The sequence below is a fragment of the Neurospora tetraspora genome (assembly GCF_033439725.1).
Source record: "Neurospora tetraspora strain CBS 560.94 chromosome Unknown B0H65scaffold_3, whole genome shotgun sequence".
NCBI classification, from domain to species: Eukaryota; Fungi; Ascomycota; class Sordariomycetes; order Sordariales; family Sordariaceae; genus Neurospora; species Neurospora tetraspora.
In genome coordinates, this window is record NW_026944385.1 from 738435 (window position 1) to 749647 (window position 11213).

General features: G+C 53.4%; 7 protein-coding genes across 7 annotated transcripts; 6 read left to right on the forward strand and 1 right to left on the reverse strand.

Moving 5' to 3' along the window:
- Positions 1 to 133: 133 nt before the first annotated feature.
- B0H65DRAFT_460656 (uncharacterized protein) lies at positions 134 to 907 on the forward strand. The gene has a single exon (XM_062826549.1). It carries the CDS (start codon positions 205 to 207, stop codon positions 838 to 840), a length of 636 nt encoding a protein of 211 aa, XP_062682595.1. The 5' UTR covers positions 134 to 204; the 3' UTR covers positions 841 to 907.
- Positions 908 to 1345: 438 nt separating this feature from the next.
- B0H65DRAFT_547338 (uncharacterized protein) lies at positions 1346 to 2014 on the forward strand (the record flags this gene model as incomplete). The annotated part of the gene is made up of 1 exon (XM_062829509.1): positions 1346 to 2014. The coding sequence occupies one exon, from the start codon at positions 1346 to 1348 to the stop codon at positions 2012 to 2014; it is 669 nt and encodes a 222-aa protein (XP_062682596.1).
- Positions 2015 to 2684: 670 nt separating this feature from the next.
- On the forward strand, positions 2685 to 3565 carry B0H65DRAFT_570378 (uncharacterized protein). The gene has a single exon (XM_062830449.1). The coding sequence runs from the start codon at positions 2742 to 2744 to the stop codon at positions 3504 to 3506; it is 765 nt and encodes a 254-aa protein (XP_062682597.1). The 5' UTR covers positions 2685 to 2741; the 3' UTR covers positions 3507 to 3565.
- Positions 3566 to 4103: 538 nt separating this feature from the next.
- Positions 4104 to 4742, forward strand: B0H65DRAFT_547340 (uncharacterized protein; the record flags this gene model as incomplete). Its single annotated transcript, XM_062829510.1, has 1 exon — positions 4104 to 4742. The coding sequence occupies one exon, from the start codon at positions 4104 to 4106 to the stop codon at positions 4740 to 4742; it is 639 nt and encodes a 212-aa protein (XP_062682598.1).
- A 621-nt stretch (positions 4743 to 5363) lies between these two features.
- B0H65DRAFT_423492 (uncharacterized protein) lies at positions 5364 to 6368 on the forward strand (the record flags this gene model as incomplete). The annotated part of the gene is made up of 1 exon (XM_062824460.1): positions 5364 to 6368. The coding sequence occupies one exon, from the start codon at positions 5364 to 5366 to the stop codon at positions 6366 to 6368; it is 1005 nt and encodes a 334-aa protein (XP_062682599.1).
- Positions 6369 to 7327: 959 nt separating this feature from the next.
- On the forward strand, positions 7328 to 9228 carry B0H65DRAFT_570382 (uncharacterized protein; the record flags this gene model as incomplete). The annotated part of the gene is made up of 2 exons (XM_062830450.1): positions 7328 to 7862; positions 8522 to 9228. 2 exons carry the CDS (start codon positions 7328 to 7330, stop codon positions 9088 to 9090), a joined length of 1104 nt encoding a protein of 367 aa, XP_062682600.1. The 3' UTR covers positions 9091 to 9228.
- Positions 9229 to 9478: 250 nt separating this feature from the next.
- B0H65DRAFT_507590 (putative tetrahydroxynaphthalene reductase) lies at positions 9479 to 10364 on the reverse strand (the record flags this gene model as incomplete). The annotated part of the gene is made up of 2 exons (XM_062828148.1): positions 9479 to 9516; positions 9596 to 10364. The coding sequence occupies 2 exons, from the start codon at positions 10362 to 10364 to the stop codon at positions 9479 to 9481; spliced, it is 807 nt and encodes a 268-aa protein (XP_062682601.1).
- Positions 10365 to 11213: the final 849 nt, after the last annotated feature.

Sequence of the window (11213 nt, forward strand, 5' to 3'; positions counted from 1 at the left end):
CGGCGTGCAGGTTCCGATTGATGCCAAGACGCATCAGTCGGCAGACACCTGCCAACCAACCGAGGATAAAACGCTTTCGGTCTTTCCCTTTAGCGATTTCTCCCCCTACTTTCAAACCGCCTCTTTCCTTGCAAATCGCACCTGCAGCACCGCGGCAGACGCATCACATTCTCTCTTCCAGGCGAACGCCCGTCCAAAAACGCAATGGAGTCAACCAACCAAGTCGCCCATGAGCTCGAGGGCCTGACTCTTGACACGGGCACTACTACCCATGCCGCTTCTTCGACTCACATCTCCGCCATCGAGGTCGTCCACAATGCCTCCGGCAGCACTACAGGTACCTCGATTAACTCTACCCATTCTGCCAGCGACAACACTCCCCACGTCGCAAACACCACCGGCTCCGGTGCCACCTCAACTACCACCAACAACACCCACTTGGCGCACCTCCGTCGCCAGGACGCCTACAGAGTCAACACCAACAAGCAGGCCAACCTCACCCGCGCCCAGGCTATCGCGCTCGGACATGCCCCTCCCCGTGTTGCCAACCACCGCGCCAACCTCCGTAACCGGCTCCACTACGAGCAGCGCCTTCAGGCCATTCGCAGGGCTATACACCAGGTCAATCATCAGGTCAACAGACCCACAGTCAATATGTTGAGGCAGCTTGAGGCGAGACAGAGAGCCCCCGTCATCCAAGTTGTCATGACCCCTGAGCAGAGGGCCGCAGCGGTAAGAGCCGAGAGAGAGCGCGACTTCTGGCGTGCGGTAGCGGAGGTGGGGATGACTCATCTTGTCGGGCAGAGGGAATTGGATGAGTGGATGGCGAAGTATGAGTGAGGAGGGGACTGGAGATGGCGGTTGTGGCTGGTGGGGTGCCCCGATTCGCGAGGGAGGTTGGTGATGGGGGAATGGTGGGATTGAGGGAAAGGTGAAGGAGCCGGAGGGGCAGTGGTTGCAAGCCGTCGGCACGGTGGAGGATTGCATGACGAACAGTGCCTTCGAGGGTTTACAGGCTGAAGATGGATCAGGGTTATCGACGATTGCAGTAGACTTCTGCATGTAGGCCCGCAGCTTCGGATATAGAGGTACTTCAGGAAGCACGGAATCAGGGAATGCGGCAAAGCGGCGAAGTATCGCACAGCAAATGCACCCTTCGCTGTGCGTGGTCATCACGACTTCGCATGCAGACTCCATAGCAGAAACCAAGCGAAACACATAAATACATGCGTTCGCCCTCTTGAACTTGTCCCTTTGCAAATTCTTTCTTTACACAACAACGTCCCTAGCAGGTGCTTTCTACCGTATCGGCGAAACCAACTACCTCGAGTCAAGCGCAGTCATTATGGAACAAGTCAAGATGAACAGCGCGAACAACGAAGTCGTCCAACAAATGGAGCGTCTCAGCATCAACAAAGTCCAGACACCGGAGACCGCCTTGAGCCTCGCCTCCCTCCATATCAGCCATCACAACCATCCTAATGGCTTTGCTGCCGCCTCTGGCTCCGAGGCTGAAGCTCCATCCACACAAAGCTCTCCCATCCGGCCCTCTACCTCCGCCACAGACGCAACCAAGGACATAGACATGGCGAACACCACTTCCAGCGGAAGTCCAGTCAATCCACACAACGTAACCAAGACCTCTACTCGCCCTCATCAAGTTCCGACTCACCCGGAACTGGAAACCCGGTTCTACTACCACAAGTGTTACCTCGAAGCCCGCCTCCAGGCATGCCAAACCCGGGTCCATCTGGGAGCCAGAAAAGACGCGATGGAGCTTGCGAAGACAGATATTCCCAGGGCTATACTGGAATACTTTGAGGCGCTGAGGAAGCTTGCGAAGAGAGATACTGCCAGGGCTAGACTGGAATTAGTGGAATACTTTCTAGCGCTGAGGGAGCTTGGGAGGGTAGCGGGAGAAGACATCACGAAGGAGATGTGGGAGATATCAGGCTTGATGACAGAAGAGGCGGTGTTGGGAGATATCCCAGACGACACTATGATGGAAGAGTAGGCAGGATGTCAGGGCGAGAAGGAAGCGAAAGGCAGGATGGGGACGCAACGGAAAGGGACTCAAGTTGGATGACGATGTATTGGCAATGACTGTACCCTAGCAGGTAGCTATGACAATCGAGCTTCCAACGCAGCGCGAAGTATGAAGTGGAAGGAAAAGACTAGGATCTAGATTGATCAATGATGGAGGGTTTGGCCAGACAAATACAAAGTTGCCTAACTTAGGGTCATTCCTGAATCTCAATGTACCTCTATGTGTTGTTTCTAACGGTTGGTGGCCCTATTATAGGCTCCTTTTAGCAATTCAATGACCGATGTTCAGACTTCCCAATATTAGCACTGAGTTGATGGAACGGGTGGACGGGTAGGCAATAGAACCAAAAGGATCCTGCAAACGAGCCACACGTGGCGAAAATACTATTTACCAGATCCGGGTTCCGGTACGTACTTCAACCTTGCACTATCAGAACCTGAACGCCGAACGTATTGCGTCAGCTTTTGGCTTTGTGACTCCACCAAGGGGTTTACCATTCACTCTTTGCCTAGCCAAACGTATAGATACCGCATCAACTCTCGAAATTGAACTTTCCTTTCTTCTCCTCTTCACAACTTTCGCGGTCCTGATTCGAAGCCACAGCAAGAATCAACAGCCCAATATCCTTTCATCGTCGCAGAAAAGGAACTCACTCACCATTCTCGCAACAGTCCCGCGATAATATCGAGTCAAGATGGAGCCCACCAGTACCAGCAAGTTTGCCACCGAGATGGCCCACGGCATGCAGGCGCTCAGCATTACCCCAAACCAGTCGGCCATCAAGTCTCCCAAATCTGGTCATAATGTCGCTGTTCGCTCTGCTCTGAGCGACCCTGGACCGTCTACAATGCACTCTCAAAGCTCGCCCCTGCGACCGTCCACCCAAACCACCGAGCCGACCATGCCCGGCCCGTCCAGCAGCCCCGCGGGACCAAAGGTCAACATCACATTTATCCACCCATCTCGAGCCCAGGAGGCTGAGCACTTCCCTCACATTTGCCAACACCCCCATCCGTTTCCAGGGCATTACAAGACCCACCGGCATCGCCCTATCTCCCAATCCGCCCGCGATCGCCCTTGCGAGAAGCACACCGCTGCTCAACACCACATGCGCAACCGCCACTCGACTTTAATGGCTATGGGTGGGAACATGGACCATCCGCTTCCCAAGCATTGTATTCGCAATAGAATGAAGCTCGAACACATGAGAGAGCAGCGCAGAGATCTGATTGCCAAACTTCGTGCGCACATCAACGTCAGAGTGGACACCCTCAACCAAGAATTGACCTTGTGCTCTTTGTCTTCTCTTTCTTTGACGGAAGAGCCGAAGAAGACCTTATCTGCTCCTGAAGACGATTTGGAGCATTTACTGGCGGGAATTCGAGAGAGAACTGGTTTGATGAGGGAGGACGCGTCCGTGGGGGGTAGTGGTGAGGATGAGGATGTCATGGAGGAGTGAACAGGATCGCCAGAGTTGTACATCAGAGGAGGGCAAGAGGCATACAGAACGCAGACAGGGTCAAGCACAGCAGGAGTACACGACAAGGAATAAAGGAATAGCAGGACAACTATGATGAATCTCTTCAAGGTGGTATCTCAGAACGAAGCAGGGACGACATGTGACCAAATGGTTGATGATGCAAATGGAAGTCAAGCTCCAGTCGCGAGAGGACAGGAGGTAATCCTTGAGATACTTGTTAGTTACCTCTACCTATGATCTTAATGAGCAACTTCGGTCCTGGAGATATGATGGAGTGAATTTGCACATAACTCATGTATTTTTTCCATCAACTGAAGTTTCTGCACCGTGGGTGCTTCTACGCATCATGGGATGGAATACTGGTGCCCTAGGTAGGCATCTAATTGTATCAGCCACAGGGCTTGGAACATGGCCATCCTTCCCCTCCACAGATTCTTTCTATTCTTCCTGCTAAAACCATTGTTGATACCGCTCCTGTTCTCGGCATAATCCCGACAGGAATCACGCCAAACCAAGCTGCTCAACCCTGCAGCCTTTCAGCTCCCTCTAGAAGATCCGTCATCAAGAACAAACGCAATGGACTCGACAAAAGAAGTTGTTCAGAAGCTGGCCAAGCTCAACATCGACCCTCCCATGCGAGCACCGATTCAAGACGTCAACGCCTCCCACCCACCTAGTTCAAACCGCACTCCTTATGGTCTTTATGGCCAGTCTTTTGGCCAAACACAGAACACGGAAGTCGACCTCAACGACAAAAGCACTAAGCCAGAAACTACCCCCATCGCCGCCCCTTTCACAGCATCCACCGGCCCTCAGAGCCCCGACAACATCCCCTTACGCAAGCCCCTAAAGACCATATCCCGTAACCTCGCCGAAAGCCTTGCCAGGAGCGGCAACACCAACAACCCCAGCCACAGAACCACCAGCATCACCAAATGCCGTGACAGAATGAGGATGGGCGTCGACAAATTTCTTCGACGCGATGCATCTAAAGGGCTCAAGCGTTGGTTGAAGGAGAAGGAGAGGCGCCATGACAGGAGGGCCACGAGGGCCCATAGAGGTGGTGCCATTAGTGAGGGCCTGAGGAAAAGGCTGGGGTTGAAGAGGGAGGGGGCTAGTTTGGGGGTTATCAACGAGGAGGAAGAGGAGGGGGAGGAGGATGTGAAGATGGAGGAGGGTATGGAGATGGAGGAGGATACGGTGATGACGGATTGAGGAGGTACGACAATGGTATGGTCAAGATATTCAGCAATAGCTCGAACCGAGACAGCGAGATGGCGGTTGAGACATCAAGTCCTCGGAAGGCTCCGCGAGCTGCTAGCCTGCTCCTAGTTGCCAGTGAATGGAATGAGAAGAAGAGAAGCTAGGGAACTAGGAAAAACACCACAACAATATTTCAGTAACGTACCTTCCGCTTTCGAAAGAAGAGAAGCAATCAATGACTGGCCACTTGGATCATGACTTTACCTCTAGGCGTTAGCCTGGCAACCGGCAGCAGAAACCAAAGGAACATGGATTGCAAGCCTGTACCAAACCGAGCTGAGGAGAAGCACCAGGTTGACAAAGGTTGTGGGAATTGCGTCCTCTCAGCAGCTTCGGAGTCCCATTCACCGTATTTTCGTTAAGGTTCTACCCCATCTGCAAGGGCAGGTGAAGAGAAACGAGAACGCCAGTGAATCCCATTTCAAGGGCAGTTTCTTCCTCTTCAAAAACATCTTCCAGAGCAAGCCAGCTTGTACTTCCTCCCACTCTTCAACCATTTCCAACAAGCGACCAGCGCATCGCTTTCCAATCAGTCAGACTTCTCCAACCGACAAGGACATAAATATACGCACCATGGATCCAGCGCATGATATCACCCAGAAAATGGAGGGCCTAACCATCAAGCCAAAAGTCCGAGCCATTACTCCTTACACCACCAACACCACCATGGAGTCAACCCACCGAATTACCCAAGAGATGGAGGATATGATCCTCAATCCCAAAGCCCGGGTCGTCACGCCGTTTACGGCTACCACATCTTCGCACACTCAAAGTGTCGCCAGCCAACAACAACCCCAATCTTCACCCCCTGCCCCCTTCATCTTCGCAGCAGGCAACCCAACAGGCGGTTACGCCTACGCCACCAGCCCAACAGGCCTCACTTTCTCGAACCCCAATGCCGGAAGCAGCAGCGTCGCAGCTCCAAGCAACCACCAGTCCCAGTCCCAAGACTTCGACATAAATCACCTCCTCAACTGCGACGACCCCATCGGGTTTTACAAATTCAGCCTATACCACTCCAGCCAGCACCACTCCCCTTCTCACTCCCACTCCCACTCCCACGCCGTCAGTCACTCAGCCAGCAACCGCATCACCAAATCCCGCTCTGCTCCCTCCTTACGCAAGCGCTTCCACCAGGCTCGCCAGCCGGCAGGAATCATGACTCCCACCATGGGCACCACAGTGCACAAAACAATGATCGAAAAGGTTCCCGGCACCACCAAAGTCATCTACACCACAACAGCGGAGAAAGAGGCAAAGGAGGAGGAGACGGACAGGATGACGATGGCCTTTTTCGGGCATTGTCTTCGGCGTACCAAAGAGAGAGTGGCTGCGGGAAAAGCTGCTGAAGCCGCGCGTCAGGCGCAGAAGCAGTCTGAGTCGGGAATGGGAGCTTGTGGAGAGGCTTGGATGCCGAGGGCGAAGATTAGTCGTACTTATGTCAATGGGGAGGGTGATGTTGTGGAAGAAAGTTGGGAGAAGACGACTTTTCCGAAATGGTCGTGGGAGGAGGCAAGTGATGATGGGGTAGATGCTGTGGAGGAGGAAGTTTGGGAGAAAGATGAGATGATGGAGTAATAGGATGGGGATGAGAGGTGGTGTAGGTCGATACTGCGTGTTGAGGCGAGGGGTTAAAGGATGGTACCTATGCCTCCGTGATCAGAGATTTTGAGGTCAGCGGAATTAGTGTTACTGTAATGAATGATCAAGTTATGAAAAAAAAAGGCAGGAGCGACACGGCCTACATGTAAACCAAGGAAGGTGTTGCGGAAGACGAGTGACGCGACCGTGTCAAGCCAGTGGAATAGTCACGATGAGACCGCTTGATCACGAGTTTCTAGACCATAATCAGTCAGGCAACAAAGCAAAATGCAAAAATAGAAGAACAAAAAAGTCAAAAAGCTCAGCCGCCCAGGGCAGGAGTCGAACTCGTGCCCAGCTGCGACCTACGAAAATACCGCGCGTTTTCTGGCTACCAGCACACCTACCACGTCGGCTACTGGGAGTTGTTGGAAGGTCCGAACCTTCGGCTTATATGGTCCAAGTCCTGCCGCAGCGCCGCTGGACGTACATCATGAGTTCATCCGTCAAAGGGACCATAACGCGCCTGTCGAGCTCCCCCCTTCACGGGGATCGATCTCCCCTCCTTAAGGCCGACAATAGACAGGGTGAATGGCGAGAGCTCTAATGAACCAAAACAAATACAAACCTGCCCGTTTAGCGTCAGTCATCAGTTCAAAGTTAAGTTGTGGTGATGGACCTACCATAGCACCGTGCCGAGCCTGAGTGTGGTGGTCTCTTGGATGGTGAATGCTCGAAGTCGCCAGGTTTGCGACTTACAAACTTGACCTGAGGCGACTGTCGATTGACGAACAAGAATAAAATGCCGTCAAAGGCACGCCCTTTCGACTACTGCTCTTCTGCCCTACCACCACTCCTTTCTTGGTCTTTTTTTCGGACCTTATTTAAGACTAAAGAACGTCACTCTCCTTTGAACAGCTGCATAGTCTACCCTCGTTGACGCCTCAAAAGACAAGATGACGGACGACCTCAAAGATATCGTCTCTACCATTGCCAACAGCCACATTGATCCGGCGTCGGCTTCAACCCAACATCTGCTACAGGCCATTGCGGCCGCGGCCATGGACGTTCTCGACACCCAACCCACCGATACCGGTAGCGCTAGCCGGTCCAGCCAGGCCATTTTTCCTTCTATTTCTCCTTCTCTTTTTAAGCCAGTCACAGCCGCTGTCGAGGCCGACACTACCACCAAACTAGATACCATCGACACCGACACCGACACGGCCAGCGTCACTGACCCAAAGATGGATGCCAATCCCTTGACCACTTCCGCGCCCAGCGGTACTTCTTCCTCTCAATACAACACACGCAGTCACGCCTCCCCGCTTAACGCCAGCGGCAAACCTGTCTGCCGCTTCATCCCCAGATCCACCAGAACGGGCAGGCTTAGGCGAGAGAATCAAGCACGCGTCGTCGCCCAGCATCGTAGCTTGCACGAGGATACTCTCCACGAAGAGGAGACTGTCAACTGGCACTACTCGAGCCAACCCCGTATAGTATGTGGTCCGCGCAGGCGAATTGCTCGGCTTATAAATGAAGATCAGCTTTGGGACGAATGGGAAGTGGATGAGGATGAGGGATACAGTAGTATATAGCGTACCTCGAGAATCAAGATAGAAACGACAAGAAACCTTCCTACCTCTACCCACAGTATTCCTTATCAGTTCAACGATCTGGCAGTGTCCGTACTGGTACCATTCACCCTTCCATGATTCGAACCTGGCTGAGGACTGAGCTCTGGAGAGTGAATAGTTAAACTGGGCATCCCGGTCGTGACAGAGCAGCCTCGAACCTGAGTTGAGTGTTTCAAGGGGTCGACGGGGGAGAATAAAAGAGTTGCTGTCAACATACTTTCCCCGTCTCTCTACTTCTCTCCCCTTCCAACTTCTCTCCCCTTCCACAACCACCACCACCTTTTCCACGGTCATCACCAAAGGTACCAAACCCAAACCGAGTCTTTTCGCAAGAACACAAACCCCACTTCTCAAAGACAACACACACGTCGAGCACATCTCACGACAGAGTTGTCTCGCGAGCATTCTCACATCGCCGTCACCTTGAGAATCACCATCATCAAGCGATGATGGAAACCCCCAAGGACATCGTCCCCAAGATGGCCGACGAAAGGGTTAACTAGACCCCATCCCTAGTGGGACGTCAGCGTCAGCGCCAGCCCATCCCCTCCCGCCAGCGCCAACGGGGCAATAGCAGTGCCGAAAAACGCGAGAGTCACGGGCAGGGGCAGTTCCCCTTCGATGATGAGAACGACGTGAACTGGCGCCACCTCTCCCAACCCCGCCAGCGACAACTCGCTTCACGCGTCGGCTTGCCCTTCGTTACACCTACCAATGATGCATTTAATACACCCGGTAATGCCTTCGATACATCTAGCAAGGCCTTTGCTACACCTGGTAATGCATTCGCTACACCCAGCAATGCCTTCACTACACCAAGCAACGCCTCAGATCAGGAACCCAAACCCCTGTATGGCTCTGAACTTCGCATCCATTTCGCTTCACTGGAGAAGACGGCAGTCGAGGCGAGCATTAAGGAGCGCATCAACAATGTGGAGATGGAACTGAAGAGATTGAGAGAGGAGAGGGAGAATGTGTTGAGGGAGATGGATGAGATGGAGTTGAGAGATGTGGTCGAGATGTGGGAGGAGGGGATTATGGCGATTGATGAGATCATTCATGATTTGATGAGAGGAAATGGGTAGTTACTTCCCATGGAAAGGCAAGAGAGACCGCGAGATGGTGGGGAGGTCGAGGAGGAAGCGGGCAAGAACCAGAGAGGGGTTATTTATGATCGAGTGTCGGATCCAGGAAGGAGCAATTGGGTCAAGAATGACTGTTAATGGAGGAGAGAGATATCATGAAGCACGAGTGAGGAAGGAGGGACATAATCAACAAGGCAGGCAGGTACCTTGATGAACTCGAGAACAATAAATGCAAAATTGTATTGCAAAATCCACGTTACTTGTATCATCATCTTGACCGGTCGACCTTTTCATGCCTTTCCATCGATATGTTACCAAACACCCCACAAACCACTCCTCACTTATCCTCCACCGTCCTACCACGCTCCGTCCCATCTGAGAACATTATCTACTGGGAAGAGCCACCAGATATGGTGATAATTTGGCCTGTTGTATAGCGTTAGCATCACGTCTCCCTCTCACCCTTCCAGTTTCAAGGTAAAAGGTAAAAGTGGACGGTACTCACCATTAACCCACCCCCCATCCTCCGACGCCAAAAACGCCACCACCCTCGCCACATCCTCCGGCACCGCACACCTGCCCAACGGACAATGTTCCGCCATCATCCTCTCAATCTTGTCCTTCCCCAAATCGGGCGTTCCACCGGGAATATAATGCCACGCATTCTCCGCAAACATATCTGACTTAATCCCGCCGGGGGCCACGCCATTAACCGTAATCCCTCTATCCCCAAAATCCGTCGCAAAAGCCTTCACAAACCCCTGCACGGCCATCTTACTCGCATTATAAAGCGCATGATTCTTGACCCCCATCAATCCCGCCGCGATACTCGTCATCAGAACCACCCGCCCGTTTTGTTCGAGATGCTTGTACGCCGCCTGCCCGACGAAAAACTGCGCCTTGGCGTTGAGGTCAAACACGTAATCGTACTTCTCCTCGGTGATGTCTTCGACGCGGTCCCAGGACTCGGTGCCCGAGTTGGACATGACGATGTCGATGCGGCCGAAGGCCCGCTTGGCTTCGGCGAAGAGCCGGTCGATTTCGGACACGGACCGCACGTTGGCTTGGATGGCGATGGCGCGCGCGCCGTTGTTGTACGACTCAATTTCTTTGACGACTTCGTTGGCCGGGCCCGCCGAGGACACGTAGTTGACGATTACGGAGGCGCCGCGGCGGGCGAGCTCGAGGGCGACGCCGCGCCCGATGCCGCGGCCGGCGCCGGTGACGAGGGCGACTTTGCCTTCGAGGGAGGCGGTGGGGATTGAGATGGGCATTTTGGGGGTTTGAGTTGGGTGGTGGTGGTGAGAGTGGCTTGTTGTGATGGGATGGGAGTGATGTTGTTGTGGGATGCAGAGAGCAGGGGAGGAACAGGAGGAAAGAGAGAGGAATGAGTCCGGCTTCGCCATCCTATTTATTGCGAGATTGACATCTGGCGGAAGTCACTCAATCATGCTTCTGGTTCTCCCTGCATATCATGCCAGCAGTGCTTCGATATGCATATCGGTAGTCTATCAGATCATGGTCGGTCCATGGTCGCACCGCGTCCCCGCCCGGTCGCTGTTGGCGGGAGTCTGGCGATAGATGGGCGGTACCAAGGGATAACGACCAAAGGGAAGCGAATTGTTTACCCCCGCTGTCTCAACTCCCTTCAATGTTTTGGTCCCTTGGGTGACGAGGGTGAGTCCAATGTCTTGCCCATCCCCCCTTTTCGGACTTGATGTACATGGCGGGGTGGGGTCGGGGAAACGGCTAAATGGACTTGTACGTTCGGGAAAGGCAAATGCAACGCCGGACATCCCCCGACTGCATGTCCGGAAAGCCAGATCCGTGCCCGATTCCCTCTCACACCCGGACAATGGAGTCAGCAGTTTAAAGAAAACTTCAAATCAGCCAACGGGAGATCGTCGGTTTCGCTGGGGAAAAGCGGAGGAGCAAAGATGGGGAGAGGTGCGGACTGTGCCATGATACCGAAAGCGAAGACGGCGTTAACGGGTGATTCGCGATGCATGCAGCCGTGGGACACACAACATCCAAGATTGTGTCCAGTTATATCTATGCACGCCACAAAACTTGAAAATACTGCCAGTGGCACGAGAATAGGGTCATTGGTACAGCTCGGTTGC

Bases quoted from the DNA above. Each gene is read 5' to 3' on its own strand.
- B0H65DRAFT_460656 (XM_062826549.1), top strand. From the start codon at position 205: ATGGAGTCAACCAACCAAGTCGCCCATGAGCTCGAGGGCCTGACTCTT.
- B0H65DRAFT_570378 (XM_062830449.1), top strand. From the start codon at position 2,742: ATGGAGCCCACCAGTACCAGCAAGTTTGCCACCGAGATGGCCCACGGC.